Below are 27,091 nucleotides of genomic sequence, written 5' to 3'. Positions count from 1 at the left end.
AAACATATAATACTGGTGGATAAAACAAGACTGAACACAAGATCTTTACAGCCTTCTACAAATCATAGGGAACATTTCGTGAGAACTCAATCCATCTACCTGATCATCCTTTGGGACATTGTGATGTTCTTCTGAACCATCCTGTGGAAGAAGAGGACTGGGACATCTCTCAGGTGTTCTTCTCTTTTCCTTAACTGTAGGAAACACATCCAGTGACTGAATTAATTCCTTACATACAGATAATGAGAGGACGGGTATATGTAGTCATGTCTATTACCTGGTGATGTGAGGGGCTGGTGATCCTCCATCATGACGTCCTTGTACAGATCTTTGTGCCCTTCTAAATACTCCCACTCCTCCATGGAAAAATGGATTGTGACATCCTGACACCTTATAGGAACCTGACAACACAATCATACAGTCATCGCCCAGATCCCTTCATAGAATTCCTTTATAATGTCCCAGCATTCCCACCTCTTCAGTCAGCAGCTCAATCATCCTATTGGTGAGCTTTAGGATCTTCTCTCTATTGATTTCCTCATGTATCAGGGGGTGAGGTGGAGGCCCCGTGATTGGGCTCAGGGTTCTTCCCCGTGCTTCAGACACAGGGGTCTGACAGCGCTCACTAGAGGTCTTCTTCACTACTGTGTAGTCCTGGTTATGGAGAGACACAGTAATAAATATCACTACATACAGTCGTGGCCAAAAGTTTTGAGAATTACATAAATATTGGAAATTGGAAAAGTTGCTGCTTAAGTTTTTATAATAGCAATTTGCATATACTCCAGAATGTTATGAAGAGTGATCAGATGAATTGCATAGTCCTTCTTTGCCATGAAAATTAACTTAATCCCAAAAAAACCTTTCCACTGCATTTCATTGCTGTCATTAAAGGACCTGCTGAGATCATTTCAGTAATCGTCTTGTTAACTCAGGTGAGAATGTTGACGAGCACAAGGCTGCAGATCATTATGTCAGGCTGATTGGGTTAAAATGGCAGACTTGACATGTTAAAGGGAGGGTGATGCTTGAAATCATTGTTCTTCCATTGTTAACCATGGTGACCTGCAAAGAAACGCGTGCAGCCATCATTGTGTTGAATAAAAATGGCTTCACAGGCAAGGATATTGTGGCTACTAAGATTGCACCTCAATCAACAATTTATAGGATCATCAAGAACTTCAAGGAAAGAGGTTCAATTCTTGTTAAGAAGGCTTCAGGGCGTCCAAGAAAGTCCAGCAAGCGCCAGGATCGTCTCCTGAAGAGGATTCAGCTGCGGGATCGGAGTGCCACCAGTGCAGAGCTTGCTCAGGAATGGCAGCAGGCAGGTGTGAGCGCATCTGCACGCACAGTGAGGCGAAGACTTTTGGAAGATGGCCTGGTGTCAAGAAGGGCAGCAAAGAAGCCACTTCTTTCCAAAAAAAACATCAGGGACAGATTGATCTTCTGCAGAAAGTATGGTGAATGGACTGCTGAGGACTGGGGCAAAGTCATATTCTCCGATGAAGCCTCTTTCCGATTGTTTGGGGCATCTGGAAAAAGGCTTGTCCGGAGAAGAAAAGGTGAGCGCTACCATCAGTCCTGTGTCATGCCAACAGTAAAGCATCCTGAGACCATTCATGTGTGGGGTTGCTTCTCATCCAAGGGAGTGGGCTCACTAACAATTTTGCCCAAAAACACAGCCATGAATAAAGAATGGTACCAAAACACCCTCCAACGGCAACTTCTTCCAACAATCCAACAACAGTTTGGTGAAGAACAATGCATTTTCCAGCACGATGGAGCACCGTGCCATAAGGCAAAAGTGATAACTAAGTGGCTCGGGGACCAAAACGTTGACAACTGGGTCCATGGCCTGGAAACTCCCCAGATCTTAATTCCATTGAGAACTTTTGGTCAATCCTCAAGAGGCGGGTGGACAAACAAAAACCCACTAATTCTGACAAACTCCAAGAAGTGATTATGAAAGAATGGTTTGCTATCAGTCAGGAATTGGCCCAGAAGTTGATTGAGAGCATGCCCAGTCGAATTGCAGAGGTCCTGAAAAAGAAGGGCCAACACTGCAAATACTGACTCTTTGCATAAATGTCACGTAATTGCCGATAAAAGCTTTTGAAACGTATGAAGTGCTGTAATTATATTTTACAACATCACAGAAATAACTGAAACAAAGATCTAAAAGCAGTTTAGCAGCAAACTTTGTAAAAACTAATATTTTTGTCATTCTTAAAACTTTTGGCCACGACTGTACATCTCCAGAGTCACCTCTCCAGTCATGTCCATCTGTTAGTAACATAGATAAGATGATGTAATATGACATCGTCAGAATCTCTCACCTCTCCAGTAAGCCGGAAGAGGATCTCTAGGGTGAGATTTATTATACTCTCCGCCATCTTGTTCCTGTCCCTATCCATTCTTGATGGGTCAATCAGAAGAAGGATCTTATATAGAAGATATCCACTGAGTGGATCCTGTATTGTAGGAACCTGAATGGAGAAAAGATGAGAAGATGTAAAATCCTACAAAATCCCATGTAAAATACAATTACTGGAGAGAATAAGAGGAGACATTGGAGGAGATAATAAAGTGTAGATGTTGTGTTCTCTTTTTTTGTTGGATAGGAACATGAGTTAAATAGCTTAGTCAAGGCAGATCCTCAATGTGTGAGGTCAAGGTAGTTTCATATGTCACAACTTAAAGGCTATGGGCACCTTTGTGCATTAAAAATCAACAACCCATATCTTACTGTAATGCAGCACATAATAAAATTGCACATGTTTGTTTATTGGTATCAGTTTTGCTTCACACGCACTCAGAAATGCTCTTCTATGATTTTTACTCACTGTGGTCATCTCCTGTGAGGCTCTGTAGGCGTTCCCTCAGCACTGGTCACATGGCCTCTCCCCTACCCCCACATCCTGTCACATGGCACAGCTCTGCTCTGCCCCTTCTCTGAGATAAGCCCCACCCACACATCCTGTCACATGGCACAGCTATCAGCCACTTCCATACAGAAGGCCTGTAATCAGCAGATCTATTTCTCACTTTCCATTCTGTAGAAAGTCCATTATTTGTAGAAGGCAATAGATATTTCTGCTGATAACGTTAGTGCAGCGATCTACAGTCAGAACCATGGTGTTATACACAGGATATAGATCTCATTTACTGACGCTCTCACGTGGTCACAACATGCGCTCTCTCTTCTGAATACAGTATTGTGTATTGTGACACATGAACTGTCACTTTTCCCACACAGATTAGTACAGTGTGACGACACACAATGTCATGTACACATAGAAGAACATGGGAAGGGGGGGGGGGACTTATCAAAACTAGTGCAAAGGAAAACTGGCTTAGTTGCCCATAGCAACCAATCAGATTCCTCCTTTCATTTTACAAAAGAGCTGTGAAATATGAAAGGTGGAATTTTTTTGGTTGCTATGGGCAACTAAGCAAGTTCTACTTTACACCAGTTTGAAAAATGACAATATAAAGAAAAAAGTGACAGCACTCTCAAACACTTAATTCACCCCTGTGGTCGCAACGTTTTCGGCTCATTCATAGAGCCTTTTTTCAAGCTATAAGCGGAAACGTTGCAACCACAGGGGTGAAAAAAGTGTTTTTCTTTTTACCCTTTTATTCTGAGAGTGTTGCTATTGTTTTTTATTTTTATATTATCCCAGATTTCTTTCCAGATCCATTGGCATCACCTCCATATTTATATTTGGCCTGCTGTGCTGCCATTACAGTATATATATAGCAAGGGGGGAACTAACTCTCCTTAGGGAGAGAGCACCTTAATCAGTGTGAGGAGACGTATAGGCCATACATGCTCCTCTGGAATTCTGGGAGGGAAGAAATGCAAATGAGCTCTTAACAAGCTTTGCCTCTAATGCCACCAGATGTAAGGCAGCTATCCTATAAGTCAATATTCAGCTCTTACAAGAAGTCTTGAGACATGACTTGGATATTAAATAAGCCAGCACCTCATCTGCAGACAGCTGTTTCGGGGTGATTGGCCCTCATCAGTGCAGAGCAGAGAGTACTGGCTTAACTGGGTAGGAGGCCTGTTGTCATGGCCTATGGTGTACGCTGTGACACTGTTGCCACACTTGCGGATGCCCGCGGGCAACGTGTTGCTGTGAGAGCATGCAGTGGCAGTGTCTTGGCCTTCTGGGTGATTGCCGTGACATGGTTGCCACTCATGCTGTTGCCAGTGGTTACGTGGTTTGGTATGCTTGTGTGTGCACTTCCCCTTTAAGTGGTTTCCTTCCATTGTCTGGTGTTGGAAGGGTTAACTACCTCCTAGTGTTTTGTGAACACTGGGTTTGTGTGTGTGGGGGTGTGGCTGCTTGGGCTATTTAGCCTCTGCTGGATGCCTGAAGCTGAGGGTTCCTCCAGCCTTGGTGTATGCTGGTGGTTCTCTATTCCTGGCTTTAACCATCTATCCAGCGAGGGCCACCCTTGTGGTCATCAATGTCATTCCGGTGTCTCCTTCCCTTCCTGTCCCTATTTGTATGGAGTGGGTTATGTTCAGGGTGTTTGTATGTCTAGTTTGGTGTTATATGTCTGGTGGTGTTTGGTGTCATGTTTACTAGACATTCCCCTGTCTCATGTTATTGCAGCTATGGATGTCCTGGGTTCCTGTGTGGTTTGTGGTGTGTGCTGTGTGCTTTATGTTGGTGTGGACAGCAGCACTAGTGCACGGGTTCCAGTCAGTGTGTCTGTGGCAGGTAAGTGTTATTGGTTTCGCTTACCTGCCATCTCTTTTTGCTGTATGTGTTCCCCTCTCCTTGCAGCCTGGCCTCAGATAGAGACTCCTGTTCCTCCATTACTGGGATGAACAGGTCGTCTCTTCCCTGCTCCTTGGTGAGGGATTACCAGGGCGACTTAGGGTCTCTAGGAATCCTGAGTATGAGTCGTCCTACCATCGGGGTCCTCTCATACAGTGAGGAGTCAGGGAAAGGATTAGGGACACTGTAGGAGGTGACCTGCTCCCTTATTACTCCTTTTGGCCAGGCTAATCCCCTTTTATCCTTTGACACCGCACGGTGGGGGGTTTCCCCCACTCCCCACCGTGAAACCTCTGTCCGAGCAAGGGGGGGAACTAACTCTCCTTAGGGATTTAATATCCAAGTCATGTGTCAAGGATTATTGTAAGAGCTGAATATTGACTTATAGGATAGCTGCCTTACATCTGGTGGCATTAAAGGCAGAGCTCATTTGCATTTCTTCCCTCCCAGAATTCCAGAGGAGCATGTATGGCCTATAAGTCTCCTCACACTGATTAAGGTGCTCTCTCTCTAAGGAGAATTAGTTCCCCCTTGCTCAGACACAGGCCTCCTACCCAGTTAAGCCAGTACTCTCTGCTCTGCACTGATGAGGGGCAATCACCCTGAAACAGCTGTCTGCAGATGAGGTGCTGGTTTATTTAATATCCAAGTCATGTCTCAAGGCTTATTGTAAGAGCTGAATATTAACTTATAGGATAGCTGAGTTACATCTGGTGACATTAGAGGCAAAGCTTGTGTGTGTGTGTATATATATATATATATATATATATATATATATATATACACACACATACACACACACACAAACACTGCCTGCCCAAAATAAAAGTTGCCACCTGGATTTAACTAAGCAAATAGAGCCTCCTATTGGATAATTACTGCATGGGCGATTATCTTTCAGCTGGCAATAAGTTTTTTAACCCCAACTGGTGCAATGAGTTGCTTCTCATTTCTTAAACAACCATTTCAAAAGACACATCTCGTGGTCATGGAAAAGATGTTAGTCTGTTTGAGAAGGGTCAAATCATTGGCATGCATCAAGCAGAGAAAACATCTAAGGAGATTGCAGAAACTACTAAAATTGGGTTAAGAACTGTCCAACGCATTATTAAAAACTAGAAGGATAGTGGGGACCCATCATATTTGAGGAAGAAATGTGGCGGGGAAAAAATCCTGAATGATCGTGATCGGCGATCACTTAAACATTTGGTGAAATCAAATGGAAGAAAAACAGTAGAACTGAGGGCTATGTTTAATAGTGAAAGTAAGAGCATTTCCACACGCACAATGCGAAGGGAACTCAAGGGATTGGGACTGAACAGCTGTGTAGCCATAAGAAAACCCCTAATCAGTGAGGCAAACCAGAAAAAAAAAGGCTTAAATTTGCTAGAGAACATAAAGATTGGACTCTGGAGCAATGGAAGAAGGTCATGTGGTCTGATCAGTCAAGATTTACCCTGTTCCAGAGTGATGGCGCATCAGGGTAAGAAGAGAGGCAGATGAAGTGATGCACCCATCATGCCTAGTGCCTACTGTACAAGCCTGTGGGGGCAGTGCTATAATCTGGGGTTGCTGCAGTTGGTCAGGTCTAGGTTCAGCAACAGTATGTGCCCCGGTTGTTTACTAGGCCTCAGCGAGACGCTGGTTCCTTCACCAGGGAAGGAATGGGTTGTCTCTGCCCTGTCATTACCTTTAGGGCATCTGAGGGTCACCAGGGTTTTCTAGGTTCCTGTGTATGGGCATCTCTACCATCGAGAGGTGCCCATACGGATAGGAGTTAGGGTCAGGAGCAGGGTTTTATAGGTGGTGACCCTTTTTTTTCTTCCCTAGCGGTGAGACCTAGTGTCTTTCTCCTTCCTTCTTGTTGTCTTTTGGTGTTCTCCACTACTACATCCGTGACAGTGACTTTTCTTTTGGTGGTGACTTTTTTTTTGGGGACAGGCAGTGTATTTTATTAGGGTTACTCCTGCAGTATGTAAATCTTTTGCTAGAGGTAGTTGTGCGTCGTGTGTGTATCTATATATTTATTTATATTACGCTTTTTGTGAGGCAAGGTAACCAAAAAAATAGCTGTTCTGGCACAGTTTTTATTTTCTGTATTTTACAATGTTCATCTAACAAGGTAGATCATGTGATATTTTTATAGATCAGGTCGTTACGGACCCGGCGATACCAAATTTGTCTATTTTTAAAAAATTTATTTTGGTTTTACACAATTTAAAAAAAAAAAAAAAAATCATGTTTTTGTGTCATCATTTTCTGAAAGCCATATTTATTTTTTGGATGATTGTCTTAGGTAGGGTCTCAATTTTTGCAGGATGAGTTGACGGTTTGATTGGTACCATTTTGGGGCACATATACATTTTTAATTGCATGGTATTACACTTTTTGTGATGTAAGGTGATAAAAAATGGCTTTTTTGGCACAGCTTTTATTTTAATTTTTTTTACAGCGTTCACCAGATGGGTAGGATCCCATGATAGTTTTATAAATCAGATTGTTACTGACACGGCGATACCTAATATGTGCATTTGTTTTTTTTATTTTATTTTACACAATAAAAGCATTTTTGAAAAAAAATATCATGTTTTTTGTGTCTGTATTTATTTATTTTTTGTCAATTGCGGGATGAGGGGATGGTTTGATTGGTACTAATTTTGGGTGCATATGACTTTTTTGATCACTTTTTCTAACATTTTTGGGGAAGTGAGGTGGACAAAATTGCAATTCCATCATAGTTTTTATTTTTTTTTATTTTTTCTTTTTAGGACGTTCACCATGTGCTTTGTCCCTACCTACTGAACTGCTAGCACCGTTGCCATCCGGATTGTCTGACCACGCTTACTGCCGCCTGCCCTGACCCACCGCCTGCCTACCGACTACTCTTCTGCTTTGTCCCTATCTACTGAACTGCTACCACCGTTGCCATCCGGATTGTCTGACCACGCTTACTGCCGCCTGCCCTGACCCACCGCCTGCCTACCGACTACGCCTCTGCCTGACTTCCTGCACCTACTACCTGCCTGCGGTCCTTGCCACTGGGCTCCACTCCTACCTCCAGCCAGCGGTCCTCTGACTCAGGTGAGCCTGTAGGACTGTTACAGAATAATCAGCCACACTATGGAGTCCGCAATGGCCACTCTGCGTAAGCAGGTCTCCGAACTTCAAGAATTTGGTACTACATATCAGGAGAAATTTGCCCAGCTCCAAGGCGTAGTCCAAAGCCAGCAAAGGGAGATTATTGAACTACAGAGGCAACTCCTGGACGTCCGCGGCGCGGCCGCAGACACCCGCATGCCACTCCCATCAAGATTCGGCGGCGACAGACGCCAGTATCTGGGGTTTCTAAACCAATGCCGCATCTATTTTCAGATGTACCCGGCCCCCTTCACCACCGAGAAAAAGAAGGTGCTATTCATGGTCAATCTCCTGACGGATGAAGCATTAGCATGGGCATCACCTTACGTGGAGACTAACAGTCAGCTCCTGGACAACCTAAACAACTTCATCACCGCCATGAGCCAAGTCTTCCACGACCCCAACAGCTGTGCGACAGCCAAGGCGCGACTACATGGTCTGCGGCAAGGGAGACGCTCCGTCGCCGAATACACCGCCGCGTTTCGCCGTTGGGTCACGGACACCACCTGGAACCCAGCGGCACAGAGGAGCCAATTCCGGCGAGGCCTGTCCGAATTAATAAAGGACGAACTCGCCAGAGTTGAAGCCCCGGACGATCTGGATGACTTCATTCAGTTATGCATCCGGATAGATCAAAGACTCTCCGAGAGGAAGAAAGAAAGACTCTGGTCCTCGGACCACAAATCCACTTACTCCTTCTCTTCCACCGCCCAGCACGACCCCCAATCAGCAACTGAACCTATGCAGGTCGACGCTCTACGTAGGTCTCTATCCACAGCTGAGAAGGAGAGACGGCTGGCCGAAAACCTCTGCCTCTACTGTGGGGAGCCGGGTCATTTTTCCATCAAATGTCCTCATAAGATCCGAAAGACTATTGCCGTCATGGAACTAAAGGAGCAACCACAGACTCCAACCCCGCCAGCAGCCCCGGAAAATAACAACACGGCGGCTCATGGATCCCACTTCATCGTTCCCATCCTCATCGACATTGAGGGGAGACAACTCCCCTGTTCAGCGATGTTAGACTCCGGGGCGGGAGGCAACTTCATGGGTCTTTCTTGTGCAAAAATGGCCGGCCACCTTGGAGTCATGTTTGAGTTTGAGCACTTCGAGCCGTGCGATTTCTGGTACATATAGTTGTAGGTCCTGATGAAACCAATGACCGTTCTTAAACGTAAGGCTGACATTCCCTGTGGGGTGGGCGAGGAAGGGGTCATTTTTATATCCTTCTTTGATTGTGCCCAGGAGTTCTTTAGAGTAGGTGGCCCCTACGACCCTTTTCTCGAGTAGGATGTTATTTTGGCCCTTGTTACTCTGTGAGGGCTCGGAAAACATTCTGGAGAGGGCGTCAGCCTTGCCGTTTTTTGATCCGGGGTGGTAGGTGATGAGAAAGTTGAAGCGGGAAAAGAATAGGCTCCATCTGGCCTGTCTGGCTGAGAGTCTCTTAGCGCTGCGGATGAACTCGAGGTTCTTGTGGTCAGTTAGTACGATTATGGGGTTGGTGGCTCCCTCCAGCAGGTGTCTCCACTCGGAGAAGGCATCCTTGATCACCAGTAGTTATTTTTTCCCGATGTCATAGTTCTTCTCGGAGGGGGACATCTGGCGGGAGAAATATGCGCACGGGTGTAATAGCATCCTCTCCCCTGTCCGTTGTGACAAAACTGCCCCCACAGCGGAGTCTGATGCATCCACTTCGACTGTAAATGGCAGCTCGGGGTTCGGGTGGATTAGGATTGGAGCAGAAGTGAAGAGGAGTTTCAACTTAGTGAAGGCCTCTTGGGCCTCAGGTGTCCAGGGGAAGGGGACTGCCTTCTTGGTGAGTTGGGTGATTGGTGCTATGACCTTGGAGAAGTTCCGGATACACTTCCGATAGAAGTTGGCGAAGCCAATGAATCTTTGTATCTCCTTCTCGTTTCTCGGAACGGGCCAGTTCATCACAGCTTGGACCTTCCCCGGGTCCATACTTAGGCCCTCAGGGGAGATGATGTATCCGAGGAACTGAGTGGTGGTTCGCTCAAACTCGCATTTCTCTAGCTTGATATAGAGAGAGTTCTGTTGGAGTCTCTGCAGTACCCTGCGGACGTGTTCGCGGTGCTGCTCGAGGTCTTCAGAGAAGATCAAGATGTCGTCCAGGTAAACGACTACAAACAGATCCAGCATGTCCCTGAGGACGTCGTTAATGAAGTGCTGGAAGGTGGCGGGAGCATTGCAGAGTCCAAAAGGCATGACCAGGTACTCAAAATGACCATAACATGTCCGGAAGGCGGTCTTCCATTCGTCCCCAGGGCGGATTCGGACGAGGTTGTAGGCCCCTCGAAGGTCGAGTTTAGTGAAGATCTTCGCTGCCCGGAGTCTCTCGAGGAGTTCTGAAATCAGTGGGAGCGGGTACCGTTTTTTTTACGGTTATGTTGTTAAGCTTTCTGTAGTCTATGCAGGGATGCAGGGAGGAGTCTTTTTTCTCTACGAAGAAAAAGGGGGCTCCCGCTGGGGAGGTAGAGGGCCGGATGAACCCCTTCCTCAGGTTCTCGTCCAGGTACTCTTTCAGAGCCTTGAGTTCAGGCTCTGAGAGGGGGTAGATACTGCCAAAGGGTATTTCGGCCCCGGGCAACAGTTCTATAGGGCAGTCGTAGGGTCGGTGTGGTGGCTGCTTGTCTGCGTTTTTCTTGTCGCAGACATCCTGGAACTCGCTGTATTGAGGGGGTAGCAGACGTATAGTTTTGAGATGGTGGTGTCTTCAGGTGGAAGGACGGGTTTGTAGGAGCAATTTAGCAAGCAGAACTCGGACGGGAATTGTATGCAGCGGGTTTGCCAGTCCACCGAGGGGTTGTGGGTGGCCAACTATGGGATGCCCAAGATCACCGGGAACTTCGGGGAGGCGATCAGCGAGAAGTGGATCTTTTCGCTGTGATCGGGTTCTATGAGGAGTTGTAGTTCGGTGGTCTCGTGAGTGGCCGGCACCGAGGAGAGTGGGGATCTGTCGACGGTTTCCAGGTCAACGGGGGCTGCCTTGATTGTCAGTGGAATGTTCTTTTCGCGGGCAAAGGTTAGGTCCAGGAGGGTAACCCTCCCACCCAATTAGGTATTGTAGTCTTCCCCGGTGGATCCTGGAGTCGAGGATCTTTGCGACAGTGTATTCTTCTTCACCCTGTACCCTCACGGGTGGTGGAGGGGGCGAGTGGCGGCCTGTGAAGGTGTTCTCCACGTATGGCTTGAGGAGTGAACAATGGAAGACAGGGTGCACCCTAATGGAGTACGGAAGGTTGAGCCGGAACGTGACCTCGTTGATTTGTGCGGTGATCCGGAACGGACCCATGTATCTTTGGGCCAACTTTTTGGAGGGGACCTTCAATCTGAGGTTCCTGGTGGACAGCCACACCTTGTCTCCCACATGGAAGCCCGGGGTGGGTTTGCGACGTCTGTCTGCTCCTGTTTAAAGCGCCTCTGGGCAAGCTGGAGATTGTCTATAATGTTCTTTTGTGCCTCCTGTAGGGTTGTTAGGCGTTCGGCCACTGCTGGGAGGGTGGAGGCGACGGGTAGGTGGGGAATGAACACCGGGTGCGAGCCTGTGTTAGCAAAGAAGGGGCTGTGCTTGGTTGAGCTGTGCTCAGCATTGTTGTAGGCGAACTCGGCCGTGGGGAGATGATCAAGCCAGTCATACTGCAGGTGGGAGCTGAAACAGCGTAGGTACTGCTCTAGGGTCTGATTAGTTCTCTCCGTCTGCCCGTTTGACTGAGGGTGGAAAGCGGAGGACAGGTTCACTTTAACCCCGAGCACCAGGCAGAAGTTCTTCCAGAACTTTGAGGCAAATTGTACGCCTCGGTCGGAGACCACATCGTCTGGGATCCCATGCAGCCTGAAGACCTCTCTGAGAATAAGATCGGCCGTCTGTTTGGCGGTGGGTAGGCCTTTGTAGGGGATGAAATGGGCCATCTTGGTGAGACGGTCGACCACGACCAGGATGGTGTTCATCCCTTTTGAAGGAGGAAGGTCTACCACAAAGTCCATGGAGATCGAGCCCCAGGGGCGGGAGGGAATCAGGAGGGGTTGTAACAGACCCACGGGAGAGGAACGAGGAGTCTTATTGCGGGCACAGACCGTGCACGAGGAGATGTACCTCTTGATGTCCTCCTTGTATGTTGGCCACCAGAAGGAGCGGGAGAGAAGCTCCCGAGGATAACTCCTGGGAGCCAGAAGAAAATGTCCACGCCCCCAGACTGGTAAAAGAGTTCCACCAACGGCACCCCGGTAAGCCTGCCCCTGCGGTGCCCGGAGGTCACCTTGGAAGGGGGGGGGGGGGAGTACTGTCAGGATTCGAACCCATGACCAGCCACATCCCAGGCGGTAGCCCTGCTTATTAGGTTACCGTCCTCTCTGGACATTCCTTCCTGAAGCCTATTAGTTAACCTCAGTCTTGCCAAGCCTTGCTCATCACCCTTGATTCCCCACACCTGGTACTTCCCTATATAAGTCCAGCCCCTTACACTCCAGTTTGCTGATTATTGAGCTCCTGAGCCTTGATCAAGCTTCTCCTCATCTGCTGCTCTTGCTACTACTGGAAGTCCACTGCTGACCAGGAATTGCCTACCGACTACTCTTCTGCTTTGTCCCTACCTACTGAACTGCTACCACCGTTGCCATCCGGATTGTCTGACCACGCTTACTGCCGCCTGCCCTGACCCACCGCCTGCCTACCGACTACGCCTCTGCCTGACTTCCTGCACCTACTACCTGCCTGCGGTCCTTGCCACTGGGCTCCACTCCTACCTCCAGCCAGCAGTCCTCTGACTCAGGTGAGCCTGTAGGACTGTTACACATCCCTTAAGAAGGGAATGTACGAGCTATCGCCCTACTTGACCAAGTAGATTGGCTGCTCATGACTAGGGTGCTGCTCAAATACCACTTTTATTCACAATACATACAGTGCTTTGCAAAAGTATTCACCTCCCTTGACTTTATTCATATTTTGTTACATTACAGCCTAAGGCCCCTTTCACATGGGCGAGATTTCCGCCCGGCTTCTCTTCTGTCTTCATCTTTGCTGAGCACAAGAATAGGACCTTTGATGATGTCACTGCGCTCATCACATGGTCCATCACATGATCTTTTACCATGGTGATGGATGGTGTGACGGACCATGTGATGAGTGTAGTGACGTCATCAAAGTTCCTATTCCTCAAAGAAGAAGACAGAAGAGATGCCGGCTGCGCAAACAAGTGGATTAAGGTGAGTTAAATTTTTTTTTTTTTTTTTTTTTTTTTTAACTCCTCCAGCACTATTGTACTATGCATTCTGTATTAAGAATGCTATTATTTTCCCTTATAACCATGTTATAAGGGAAAATAATACAATCTACAGAAGACCTAACCCAAACCAGAACTTCTGTGAATTAGTTTGGGGTGGCACGGATTCACAGGAGGGTTACTCCGCCTCCCCCAGGGACAGGAAATAACACGGAGATCTTTAAATAGCCCCCTCCCCTTACCTGCTCCAGTAAATAACCGAGAAACTCTGAAATGGAGGCAACATAATGTTATTTATCTATTTTTCAAATAACGAAAATACCACAATACGGCATCAGATTATCACATAAATGTGTGTGTGGGGGGGGGGGATTTCCTGTGCCGCTGTGGAAGCTAGAGGAAAAAACAATTACCGGTAAATAATTGTAATCTTTCCAAACGCCTCCACAGCAGCAGGGATTCACAGGAGGAATAACAGATAAATTGATTAACTAGGTAGGGACCACTGCAGATAACACTCTGCGTGAAAATGATAAGTTCTTATTTTTTAACACATATAACTGATAATGTCGAAAAAAAGTAGAAGGTGAAGACCAGGTGGCTGCCTGGCATATTTGTTCCAGCGAGACGTCTGCTGACTCTGCCCATGAAGGGCACGACTGATCGGGTTGAATGAGCTTTTAGTCCCTTTGGAGAAATGACACCCTTTAAGTTGTAGCAAAAAAGGATTGTAGATGTGATCCATCTTCCGATGGTTGTCTTGCTTGCCGTCTGTCATCTATTTGGTACAGCAAACTGAATAAAGAGTCTGTCTGTCTTCCTGAAGGTTTCTGTTGCTGTCAGGTAAACTAACAAACATCTGCGAACGTCCAGATTATAAAAACGCCTCTCCTCCGGACAACCTGTTGGAGAACCGAATGATGGCAACGAAACTACTTGCAAACAGTGAAATTTTGAGACCACCTTAGGTAAAAAAAGAGGGAGAATGTTTCAGCACTATCCTATCATCTCTAACAGTTAGATAGGGAGGTCTACATGAAAACGCCTGTATTTCACCTACTCTTCTAGCTGTAGTAATTGCAACAAGGAAGACTGTTTTAAATGACAGTAATCTTAAAGGGATTTCAGATAATGGCTCAAATGGGGAATTGATTAAAACTGACAAATCTAAATTTAGGTCCCAAGGAGGGATTGTAGACCTAACTATAGGTTCCTTCCACCTTGCCCCTTTTATAAATCTTTTAACAAGATCTAATTCTGCCAACTTTGTATCTAGAAAGGCACTTAGGGCTGAGATATGGACTTATATGGTACTGACTCTTAAACCTTTATTTAGGCCCGCTTGCAGGAAATCTAGAATGATAGACTATCTTTTAAGGATTTTAAAAAAGCTTCTTAAACTCTATGGTAAATCTTTGATGTAATAGTTTTACGGCTACATAAAATAGTAGAAATTACCGCCTCTGAAAGCCTTTTTTTCCTCAACAATTCCCGTTCAGGTTCCAAGCTGCCAGACCTAGTTGTGCCGACCTAGGGTGCAAGACTAGACCCTGATGAAGAAGGTCTGGGAGAGGCGGCAGGATCCAATAATCCCCTGCTGACATGTTCAATAGTAGGGGGAAGCAAAATCTTCTTGACCAGTATGGAGCCACTAGAATTAGTTTGGACTTTTCTTGTAACACTTTTGATAGAATCCTGGGTATTAGGGCAAACGGGGGAAATGCGTACAGGATCTCGTTCGGCCAAGGATGGGACAGTGCATCCATGAACAAAGGGTGGTCTTTGTAGGATAGGGAACAAAATTCCTCTGTCTGTTCTGCCGAGTCGCAAACAGGTCTAGTTGTGGAATCGACCACTTCTTTGTTATCTGAAGGAATAATTGTTGATTTAAGCACCATTCTCCTTCTTTCAAAGTGTCCCTGTACTAAGGACACGCCTGAATGAGCCCCCCAACCGGATCTGCTGGCATCTGTTGTTATTTAGGGGCTGTCGCCATGACACTTCGTCGCATAGGTTTCTTCTGTCTAGCCACCATATTAAAGTCTTGGCTAGACAGATAGCCCCTATAACTTGGCTAGTCTTTTACCTGTTGAGGGACTCTCACTTTCTTTTCTAATGAGAACATGGTCTTGTCCCAATTTTTTAACATAAACGTCTGTAGGACCCGAGAGTGTGCTTGTGCCCATCTTACTACTGGAATTGAAGATGACATAAGGCCCAGCACCTTCATCACTACCCAAATGGTCACTTTTTTCTTGCTCCGAAAGAGAGAAATTTCCTGATTGATTTTTGCTAATTTTTCTACAGGGAGGAGAGTCCAACAACATTCCAAGAAAAACCTTCCTTTTTTCGGGATGAAGATCTAATTTTTCTTGATTTATAATCCAGCCTAGGTCTTTCAGATCCTGCTGTACTATGTTCAAGTGATACTCAAAATTTTCTTTTGATTTTGCGGCAATGAGGAAATCGTCCAGATAAGGGATAACAAGTACCCCTTCTGATGTAGGCTTGCTACTACCGCTGACATTACTTTTGAGAAGACTCTGGGGGCTGATGTTAGGCCAAAGGGAGGGACCTGGAATTGAAAGTGAAAAACTTTTTTCCCTGACTTAACCGCAAATCTCAGATATTTGTGGTGACTGCTGCATATAGGAATATGATAATATGCATCTGCAAGGTCCAAGGTTGCCATATAAATGTCTTTGTCGAGAAGATTTATTGTAGATTTTATGGTTTCCATTTTGAAATGTTTGTAGTGGAACTGGCCCTTTAAATTTATAATTGCTCTGTGAGATCCATTTGTTTTTTTTCACTAAGAAAATTGGGGAATAAAAGCCTGTCTTTTCTTCTCCAGGTGGAACAGGAACTATGGCCTTTTTCTGAAGTAGTATCGTCAATTGATTTATGAGCACTGACTTTTTTTTTCTTTTTTTTTTATTCTTTGGTAATGCAAAAAACATTTTGAGGAGGGGAGGAAAATTCTCTCTTTAGACCTGACGATATTACGTCTAATACCCAGGGGGATCTGGAGATTTTTTTCCCAGGAGGGAAAACATTTTTTTAGCCTTCCTCCCACTGCACTTCTGGCATCATTGACTGCTAGGTTTTTGGGGCTAAAGAGAAAACCTCTACCTCTACCTGTCTGCCATCTTCCTGAAAAACCTATTTTTTATGGTCCTGTCTGCCCTTTGTGGAGGAGCCTAAATTACGTCTTTGGGTTTGTTGTTTTTTTTTTTAGCAAATCTTTAATTAAGATTTCACATGCGGAAAGCAATGGATAAGACATTGTATATGTGAACATCATAGAACATTAACAACATCCTTGATTTTGAGTCATAAGATACATAGCAAAGGATTGGACATATATATACACGATCGCTCGCGACCGTCAACTCTGCACAGTATGTTGGTGGACATAGACAATAAAACAGTAAGTTCAACATTCCATTACTAAAGGACTACTGCAGCGCAGTTGATCTGAGATGCAACTATACAGGAGATATTGTGATGCATAATTGAGGTTCGGTGTTTCACTAACATCACTAACATCAGCGACGTGTGCCAGAGCAGAGTGGATCTTATCCTTGTGAGTAGTGCTAGCGAAGGTTGAATTTTTTATGCCATTTAAGCCATGGATTCCATGTCAGAAGATACTTATAGTGCGATAAAGAAGACATATCTCATGCATTTTACTAACCCAATCGCCAATTTGCGGCGTTTTACTGGATAACCAGAACATAGGAACTAATAGCTTTGCTGCAGAAACTAGGGAGGCTAACAGGGAATGTTTTGACATCGCAAAGCTAGTGCTAGGTAGATTAAGCAAAACCACTAATGGGGTAAGTGGCGAGGAAGAAGGGCAAATCTCCTGAATATGCTTGGAAATAATGTCCCAAAAGGGGGATATCAGTGGACACGACCACCATATATGAAACAATGTGTCTATGGCATCACAGAATCTCCAGCATTGAGCCAAGCGTGAGGAATCCATGGCTCGAAGTTTAACAGGCGTGTTGTACCACCTAGTGACTAACTTATAAGCATTTTCCTGGATCCTAATACAGTGTGAATAACCATGTGAATGGCATAGAATACGAGCCACTGTCTCACTGTCAAAGGAGGTATCCATGTCTTTTTCCCATTGTGTAATGTAAAGGGGTTTGGAGGAGTCATCAGTGTCTAGTAATTTATTATATATCAAGGAGACTGCCCCTTTCCTACTCGCTTGTTGCATCAAGACTACATCGTACCAATTAGAGTCATAATGACCAGGGGTACATGCGATGTATTGAGTGCATATTTTCAAAAACTGCGAATAATGTAAAGGGGTCCACGATATATGTGGGAAGCTAAATTGGAGCCATTGAAGTGAAGGGACCTCGCGCTGTTCCATGAAGTTCCCCCACTGCACCTGTTCCCAATGCTGACCATATTCCTAAGTAGTCTTGGAAATCTTTAACCAATAGATACGGTAAATAGCATATAGGGGTGAACGGCGACAGGCATTGAGTGGAGTAAATGTGTGTTGACAATTTGGACCACGTATCCAAAACGCCTCTGAGAGGGTCATGTTTGTCTGAGCCCTTATTACATTTAACTTTAGGGTCCCATAACCCTGCTAGACCCCTCGGGCCTAATAGCTTCCTGGCTATTTGGCACCCTAATTTGCAAACTTTTGGGTTACTAAGTTTCGAGTGCAATCTCAGTTGAACTGCTTTATAATAATTAGCCACGTCTGGAAGCCCAAAGCCACCCTTAAATCTAGATTTAGCTAAAATCGTATATGCGAGCCTAGGACTGCTGCTCCCCCATATGAAGGAAGAGAAGAGTCTATGAGTTTGGGCCAGAAAAGATTGGGGAAGGGAAATGGGAAGGGTCTGCAGAGTATATAAGAGTTTGGGTAAGATAAAAGTTTTTAGTACATTTTTTCTGCCCCCCCAGGATAGGTATGCAATCTTGATGTCCGCGAGTTGTTGCCTAATACTGGACAGTAGAGGCACGTAATTCAGGGAAAACAACTGACTAGGTACCTTTGTCACTTTAATACCTAAATAACCAATATGGGAGTCATGTCACTGAAAAGGGAAATCCCTCTTGAATCCTTCTGTTAAAGAGCGGGCAATGTTTATGCCTAAAGCAGTGCATTTGGAGAGATTAATTTTAAAATTGAACAAAGACCCAAATTTGTCTAATTGCTTCAGGAGGGCTGGAAGCGCTTCTTCTGGATTTGTCAGGAATAGTAACATATCGTCCGCAAACGCGGCTACAGTATACATTTCGGGGCCCACTGCTAGTCCCTTGATCACAGGATCCTGTCTTAAAGCTTGAATGAATGTCTCTAGGCAGAGTATAAACAATGTGGGTGAGAGCGGGCAACCTTGCCGCGTCCCATTCACTATATTAAAAGAGGGGGAAAAGATACCGTTCACTTGGACCCTTGTGGAGGGGTTAGAGTACAGAGACAGCACCGCACCGACAAACTGCAAGGGGAGTTCGAATTTCAACAGGGTGGCATTCATAAAAATCCAGTTCACCCTATCGAACGCCTTTTCAGCGTCAGTACTAAGGAATGCAAGCTTCCACCCGTGTTTCAAGGCGTACTGCTGTGCCTGAAGGACTCGAAACGTGCTGTCCCTGCACTCCCTGCCCCCCACAAATCGAGACTGTTCCGGCGATATAATCCCTGGCAACAGAGGAGAGAGTCTGTTGGCCAAAAGTTTCGCCCACAATTTGACATCTGCAATTAACAGCGAAATCGGCCTATAACTGGAAGGAACCTCCGCGTCTTTGCCTGGCTTCGGCAACACGATAATATGTGCCTCTAGTGCCTGCTTGGTTAAGGGGGTTCCGTTCATCAATGAATTGAAAAAAGTAAAATGTTGCGGACCTAATACTGGGAAAAAAAAACGTTTGTAATAAGCCACCGTAAGGCCACCTAGGCCCGGGCTCTTACCTGATGGTGTGGATTTAAGAACCGTCTTAACGTCATCTAAAGTCATGGGGGCCAACAAAGCTATTTTAGAAGACTCTGAAATAACAGGTAAGTCCAACCATTGTAGGAACCTCCCAATTTCCTCCTCCCTAATAAGTACCTCATCCCCAGTCTCAACAGGCCTAAGATTATACAATGCATGATAATAAGTACTAAATATTTTTGATATACTTTGGGTATCCGCAGTGAGGGACCCTTCCTGCGATCTCATTTGTTTAATGAAGGCCTGGTCATCTTGGTTTTTAATGTGCGCCGACATGATCTTACCACCCCTGCTTCCATGGACGTAATGTTTGTGTTTTACTCTCAAGTAAGCCCTGGCCGCTTTCACGTTTAGTAACCCCTTAAGTTCCTGTCTAAGGGTTTTTAGTTCTTCAAAATCCCGTATTGCTAGTGACTTTTTATGAGACGCTTCTAGTGTGGAAATAAGGGCTAAAAGGTCTGACATTCTCCTCATTCTGTCTTTTTTAATGTGAGAACCCAACGCGATAAATTCCCCACGTATCACCGCTTTATGTGCTTCCCACATTAAGGCCCTAGACGATGTGGAATCAACATTCAGGATAAAGTACTCTTGCAATTTCTGTGATATAGTGTCCACTTGTGCCTGAGAGTCGAGGAGAGTATGATTCAATCTCCACGACCACTCTTTCGCGCACAAGTCTGGAAAACATAACAAAGGAGACCAGCGCATGATCAGATACCGTGATATTATGGACTACTGAGGATTGAACAGCGGGTAAGTATCTATCAGAGATGAAGAAATAGTCCAGCCTCTGATAGGACTTATGAGGATTAGAGTAGAATGTGTAATCTCGCCTATCTCCGTGCACCGATCTCCAAATGTCACTGAGATGGAGGTCTCCGAGACGTGTTTGGACAGACTTGAGAGCTCGAAATGAGACAGCAGATTTCTGGGTTGAAGAATCAAACAGAGGATTCAGGGTTAGGTTGAGGTCACCCCCAACTAAAAGGACGCCCGTGGCGAAGGCATTGATAGTATTAAGTATGACCTTCAACCAGCTGGCCGTTTTAACATTCGGGGCATATATATTGCAAACAGTGACCATCAAGCGCCCTATTTCGCCTTTCAAAAGAAGGTACCGTCCTTCAGGGTCTTTCAACTCTGAGTGGAATGTAAAGGGGACACCCCCTTAAAATCCAATGCTAACTCCTCTTGCGGATGAGCTATGAGAAAGAGCATGATACCATAGGCCGAAAGAGGAGTTACCCAGGTTGGGCACTCGAGAGCTAGAGAAATAGGTCTCTTGGAGAAGGACTATGTCAACTGTGATTCTTCTACTGCGCTTCACGGTTAATGGGGCCATTAGTATGGTCTATAGAACCGCGAGCGAAGGCCGTATATATGACCAAACATCAAGGATATACACAACAAAATAAACAGAATCATATAATAAGTGAATATATCTGATGAGCAAATTCCAATATAAATCGGAATATTGTACTAGGAGGGGGAGGCAAATACGCATGCAAGCAACATGTGTATCCCGACTAGCCCAGAACCCCACTAACCCAGCCTCACAATAAATGTGATAAAGTGATCAGGAACCACCCTTTGTGACCCACCTATTATGTGAAAGAGAGAGCCCATGATAAACATAGAACCAGTAAGCATAGCAAACATAGATACATAATAATCAGGATCGGCAAGATCATTGTATAACTAGGAAATAACGTCTGTTAAAGGTATCGAAATATGCCTAAGGACATGGTCATAACAAACAGTCGCTAGTAATATTAATATACCGCCAGCGCACGACCCTCAGTCTGGCGCGACCTTGGTCAAGACCTTTTTATTCCTCCCGGATCTCTGGGGTCTTGGTTTCATCCATTTTGATACAGTGGGAAGTGGCGGTAGATCCTCTATAGTTGGGATGGGCATCCAAGAAGGGATCTCCAATGGCGACAATTGCAGTGTATCCCACACTGGGAGAAGATCCTCAGGTGCATGGACGGTTATGCGACGATTTCCAGCTGTAATCAGGATCCCAAAGGGAAAGAGCCATCGGTAAGGAATCTTGGAAGAGTGTAGAAGGTCAGTGAGCGGTTTTAAAATCCTCAGTTTTTAAAGGGTGGAAGCAGCTAAGTCCTGATATATCTGGACATTAACCCCTTGTAGCTTCACTTTTCCTCTTTTCCTCGCCGCCTGTAAGATCAGCTTAGTGTCTCTATAGCTCAGAATCCCACATATTATATCCCTTGGGTTGTCAAGGGATACCAGTTTAGGCTGCAAGGCCCGGTGCACTCTCTCAACCGTGACATGGACCGCTTGCTCAGGGCCTAGGAGCATATTAAAGAGAGTCCATAACCTGGAACAGATCCTCTTTATCTTCTGCCTCTGGTAAGCCCCGGATCCTAATGTTCCTACGTCTATTCCTGTTCTCCTGGTCCTCAATCTGCAGCAGTAGAGTATTCATCGCTCTAGTGTGAGAGTGCAAGGAGTCCTTCACTGCTGAATTGAAGGTAAGTAAAGCGTCTTGGGACTGCTCGAGGGTATCGACCCGATCTCCGATATGACGGACGTCAGATTTATTGGACGCCAGGTCTGCCGCCAGCGGCTCTTTGTAGCGCTCCCTCCAGAAACTCTCTGGTGAGTTCAGACTGCTCACCCCCGTGCTGCAGGCTACATGCCCCCATAGCCTCACCATCTCTCATCGCTTGGGAGTCTGCTGCGCCCTCTGAGGCCGCGCCATGCTGTTTCGGCGCCATCTTGGAGGTCCTCGCTGTCAGCTGAGAAGCTGGTTTACTGAGAAATTTCTCCATGTCCGACCGTGAATTCGAGTCTCCCTTATGCCCGGGGACGTCTTGCGGGCTCTACTTCGGCTGAATCTTCATGCCGGTCACAGGGTAATGCTAAGAATAAGGCTGAGATAGGGCCTGGTGGCGAGAGCTCTGCTAACAAGCAGCCGCCATCGAGCTCGGTCAGGCCACGCCCCCCATCTTTGGGTTCTGTCGGAAAACCTTTTTTCCTATTCGTCGCTTTTTCAAGTATATCATCGAGTACAGACCCAAATACTCTGTCTCCCTCACAGGGGATACCGCATAACTTATTTTTTTAAGCAGAATCCCCTGACCATGACCTCAGCCACACCGCTCTTCTAGTGGCATTGGAGGGGGCTGCATCTCTGGCCGCCAGTTTTACGGTATCTACGGATGCATCCGCCAGAAAATTTGCTGCCTGCTTAAACATAGGTAAGGAGGCAATAATATCCTCCCTTGGAGTATCTGCCACTAAATGCTCCTCCATCTGGTTAATCCCAGGATCTTTTAAAAAGAGCTTCACTTTATTTGTCCAGGTGGTCTTTTGAAAGACCTACATCCTCAAAAGGGAGAGCAGATTTTTTAGTTATTTTTGCTACAAGAGTATCTACTTTAGGGCATTTATCTCAAACGGTGGTATCCTCCTCTGAAAATGGATACTTTCTCTTAAAAATTTTAGAAACCCCGGGATTTTTTTCTGGGTCCGACCATTCTTTATTAAGAAGTTTGATAATATTAGAATGGAAGGGAAAAACTCTTTTCCTTTTTCCCTCCAAACTTCTAAACATAAGGTCATGTACAGATTTTGGTTGTTTAGAGTCTGATTTAAAGTCGCCCTTATGGTTTTCAAAAGAGAATCTGTCTCTTCAATGGAACAAAGGGGACGACCAGACTCGTCTTAAGAGGAATCAGAGTTGCACCCTGAAGGTAATGCCCCTTTATCAAAATCTTCCTCCTGCAGATCCATTTCGCCACTGAGGGACAATAAAGGGATTTTTTTCTTCTACTTCTTCAGAAGCGGCGGACGCTGCTGACATGGAGGTGGAAGTTTTTTGAGACGTGGACGCCACTTTACAGTCCACAGCGCTGCTCACTTCCTCTTTGATAATGTTTCTGATATTATCCAGAAAGGAAGGAGATTCTTCTAATACAATCTTTTCCAAACACTTCACACAGAGGGTTTTTTTATGAACCGAAGGCAGTCCTTTTCTGCAAATTGAACACTTTTTAATACGATGAGAAGATTCAGCCGACTTTTGCGTATCCCTGACCTAGGGGAATATATGAAAGAAAATGTTCAGAAGGAAGCGGCCTTAGGTCATAAAAGGAAATAGGTTTCCCCTCACCATGGTAAAAAAAAATAATTTCTTTGTCACCTGAAGTGAAACATATCTGTTACAAGTCATTTATAACCCCCCAGGGGAGGAGAGCTTACTGGGCTGAGGGCTTTGGTTGGGTCTGCAGACCTCTGTACTCTGTCTGAATCCCCTGGAGTAGACATGATCCACTGCTTCTGCTTTTCAGCAAGACGCTGGAAAAAAGCACTTCTTCCTTCTCTTTTAAAGTGCTCGTATGGGGGGGGAAGTATGCCGGCACTAGCGCTCCCGAGATCTCCCGCCCACAGAGATCTCGTCTGCGATCACGTGACCTGCCCGTCCTCTGACGATAACTCGCACAGACGTCCCCCGGGCTGCCTCCACTGGATGACTTATGCCAGAGAACCAGGAATGGGCGCACTGCGAGCCCCGCGGCCCTGTTCTCCGCCCAGCACACAAGAGGCGCTAAGAAACGAACTCCTGCGAGCGCCCAGCCTTTGCAGGAGGATCTCCACACATCCCAGAGGGACAGGAAACAATTGGAGCAGGTAAGGGGAGGGGGCTATTTAAAGAACTCCACGTTGTTTTCTGTCCCTGGGGGAGGCGGGGTAACCCTCCACTGAATCTGTGCCGCTGTGGAGGCGTTTGGAAAAGCACGTTGTGAGTTTGTGAAAAGGCATGTGGAGACTCCCAAAATGTACGGAGGAAGGTGCTCTGGTCTGATGAGGCTAAAATTGAACTTTTCGGCCAAAGAAAACGCTATGTCTGGCGCAAACCCAACAGATCACATCATCCGAAGAACACCATCCCCACAGTGAGACATGGTGGTGGCAGCATCATGCTGTGGGGATGTTTTTCAGTAGCCGGGACTAAGAAACTGGTCAGAGTTGAGGGAAAGATGGATGGTGCTAAATACAGGGATATTCTTGAGCAGAACCTGCACCACTCTGTGCGTGATTTAAGGCTAGGACGGAGGTTCACCTTCCAGCAGGACAATGACCCCAAACACACTGCTAAAGCAACACTTGAGTGGTTTAAGAAGAAACATGTAAATGTGTTGGAATGGCCTAGTCAAAGCCCAGATCTCAATCGAATAGAAAAATCTGTGGTCAGACTTAAAGATTGCTGTTCACAAGCACAAACCATCCAACCTGAAGGAGCTGGAGCAGTTTTGCAAGGAGGAATGGGCAAAAAGCCCAGTGGTAAGATGTGGGAAGCTCATAGAGATGTATCCAAAACGACTTGGAGCTGTGACTGGTGGCTCTACAAAGTACTGACTTTAGGGGGGTGAATAGTTATGCACATTGACTTTTTCTGGTATTTTGTTTGCTTCACAATAAAAAGAAACTAAACATACATCTTCAAAGTTGTGGGCATGTTCTGTAAATTAAATGACACGAAAAAAGTCAAGGGGGGTGAATATTTTTGCAAGGCACTGTAGATGCTATTATGGCCATGTACCATAATACATCTGCACGAGTCCTAGTAAACACTGTTCTTTCCCCTCCTTTCACAATGGCACCCGACAAGGTTCCCCCTTACCCTTTACTATTAAGATCAGACAGGATGATAGAATTGAGGGGCTACAGTTAGGGGGAACCCAACATCAAGTGCGCGGCATTCGCAGACGATTTATTGATTATTATTAGTAATCCCAATTCAATTGATCTTAAACAGGGGATACCTGCATTACCCCTGAAGACGCTGGGTCTCCAGCGAAACATGTCGGGATGCAGAAATAGACCGTCAGCCCGAGCGCTCCAAGGCTGAAGTTGCTACAGAGTATTAGTATTTCGAGCGCTGCTGTGAGGAAATCTAAAGAGCAGTGATTCATAGACCGGGAGAAGCAGCCAGCCTGTGAACCACTGGGAGTGTCAGCCTGTTTACAGTGTCTATGGGAGAGAAGAGACGCAGCCAGGACCAATTGTTATAGCCACTATTAAAGTAAACGTTACATGTGCTGTGAGGTCCTATTTAGTTTGTATAATTTATTCTTACTGGGGGCACGAATGGGGGCATTAGTCTTACTGGGGGTACGAATTACAGGAGGGCACTAATGGGGGCATTATTCTTACAGGAGGGCACTAATGGGGGCGTTATTCATACAGGGGGGCACTGTTCTTACGGAGGGCTATCTGTATGGCTTCTCCCTGTATATTAGACCAGAACTTCAGTATTTGGTGCTATCTATAAAATATCTGGAATGTGATGATTTCTGCGCTAATATTTCAATGGATATTGAAGCGCAAGAAAAGAATTGTCCCGCGGACTCCGCATTAAAGGAACGTCCACTCACCCAACCGCTCCCCGGTCAGTGATTGTGGGCGGAGTTAGAGGCGTGGCCTAGTATAAATAACCTGCTGTGATGCCGCACAGATTGTCCTTCTTTGCCATTTCTACTACAGACCTACCTCCACCAGCACCACCGGCCACTAACCATCGTGTCCAACCTCCATGCACCAGAAGGACCTTGTTACGTCACATGGTCACGTGACATGTAAGGGTCCATTCACACATCCGTAAGTGTTTTGCGGATCCGCAAAACACAGACATAGGCAATGTGCATTCCGCAATTTGTGGACCGCACATCGCCGGCACTATAATAGAAAATGCCTAATCTTGTCCACAATTGCGGACAAGAATAGGACTTGTTTTATTTTTTTGCCGAAACGGAAGCGGAAGTGCGGATCTGCAAATGCGGATGCGGACAGCACATTCCGGCCTTATTGAAAATGAATGGGTCTGCACCCGTTCCGCAAAATTGCAGAACGGATGCGGACCCATTTTGCGGACGTGTGAATGGACCCTAAGTCAAGGGGGGTCTGCAGCAGCAGGGTAATATCTACATCCGTGTGCTGTGGTAATAAGGATCAGCAATGTAATGTAATCGTTAATTTCTAACGATAATTTGTTTTCCCTTAGTCCTAACAGTGGCACGGATGGGGTAGGACAGGTGGAAATTTTATTGACCCTTAATAATTAACAAGACCCTCCCACCTCCAATAAAGAGGGGGATCACCCCCAGTCCCCTTGTGTAGTTACAAGTAGAAATAAGCAACAATAATATATAACAACCAATGACTAAGGGGGGGATATTTGTGTGCCACTGTTAGGACTAAGGGAAAACAAATTATCGTTAGAAATTAACGATTCCCTTACGTCCTAACCAGTGGCACAGATGGGGATTAGCAAGTCGAAACCCCCAAGGGAGGGGACTCATGCCTGGTGGAGGTTAACACTGTCCGGCCAAATGAGGAATAGGTAGCTATTCTAGAATCCACTCTATAGTGTGAGATAAAAGCGGAGTGAGAACTCCAGGAAGCTGATTTACAGATGACATCCAGTGGAATCGAGCTTCTTTCTGCAAAGGAAGTAGCCACCACTCGAGTAGAGTGGGCCTTTACAAACTCAGGTGGCTCAGAACCCTGAGACACATAAGACTCCCGAATTGCCTTTTTAATCCATCGACTTATCGAGGGCTTAGAGGCTTTCCTCCCCTTGTGGGTACAGGAAAAAAGGATAAGGAGATTTTAATCTTTCCTAAATGCCTTGGACGGCTCCAGGTAAATCCTGAGACATCTCGACACATCAAGGGTATGGAGCCCTCTTTCTTCTGAGGAGGGGAGTGGAGCCAAAACTGGAAGAGAAATCACCTGGTTGCTGAATGAAGGCACCTTTGGAATAAAAGGTAGGCAAGAACTTGAGCAGCACCCGCCGGTCTTGCAGGAACTTGGTGTACGGCTCAAAAGCAGAAAAAGCTTGGAGTTCCCCAACTCGCTTTGCAGAAGTGATAGCCAATAAAAAAGTAATTTTTCAGGCAAGAAATTTGAA

At 45.8% G+C, this 27,091-nt stretch overlaps 2 protein-coding genes across 3 annotated transcripts in view; both read right to left on the bottom strand.

The window, feature by feature from the left end:
* LOC121004464 (oocyte zinc finger protein XlCOF22-like) overlaps window positions 1–27,091 on the bottom strand; it is a 125,976-nt gene that overhangs the window by 9,583 nt on the left and 89,302 nt on the right. The gene's annotated exons all lie outside the window — the stretch shown is intronic.
* Window positions 310–25,762, bottom strand: LOC121004527 (oocyte zinc finger protein XlCOF29-like). Of its 2 annotated transcripts, none has more exons than XR_005779723.1 (3): window positions 25,672–25,762; window positions 2,337–2,486; window positions 310–654 (listed from the first exon to the last, which is right to left on the bottom strand). XR_005779723.1 is itself a non-coding variant. In XM_040436808.1 (3 exons), exons 1-3 carry the CDS (start codon window positions 2,850–2,852, stop codon window positions 439–441), a joined length of 375 nt encoding a protein of 124 aa, XP_040292742.1. In that variant the 5' UTR covers window positions 2,853–2,875; the 3' UTR covers window positions 310–438. The 2 variants fall into 2 exon arrangements, 1 of the variants encoding a protein (XP_040292742.1); XM_040436808.1 differs by lacking the exon at window positions 25,672–25,762 and adding an exon at window positions 2,844–2,875.

The sequence above is a fragment of the Bufo bufo genome, chromosome 6 (assembly GCF_905171765.1).
Source record: "Bufo bufo chromosome 6, aBufBuf1.1, whole genome shotgun sequence".
In the NCBI taxonomy this organism is placed as follows: domain Eukaryota; kingdom Metazoa; phylum Chordata; class Amphibia; order Anura; family Bufonidae; genus Bufo; species Bufo bufo.
The sequence above is the reverse complement of the archived record's forward strand: the minus strand, read 5'-3'. Positions and strand labels throughout refer to the sequence as shown.

Excerpts from the sequence above, each read along its gene's own strand:
- LOC121004527 (XM_040436808.1), bottom strand. Across the intron at positions 655-2,336 it reads TCTTCCGGCTTACTGGAGAG|GACTACACAGTAGTGAAGAA; the intron begins GTGAGAGATTCT and ends CTCCATAACCAG.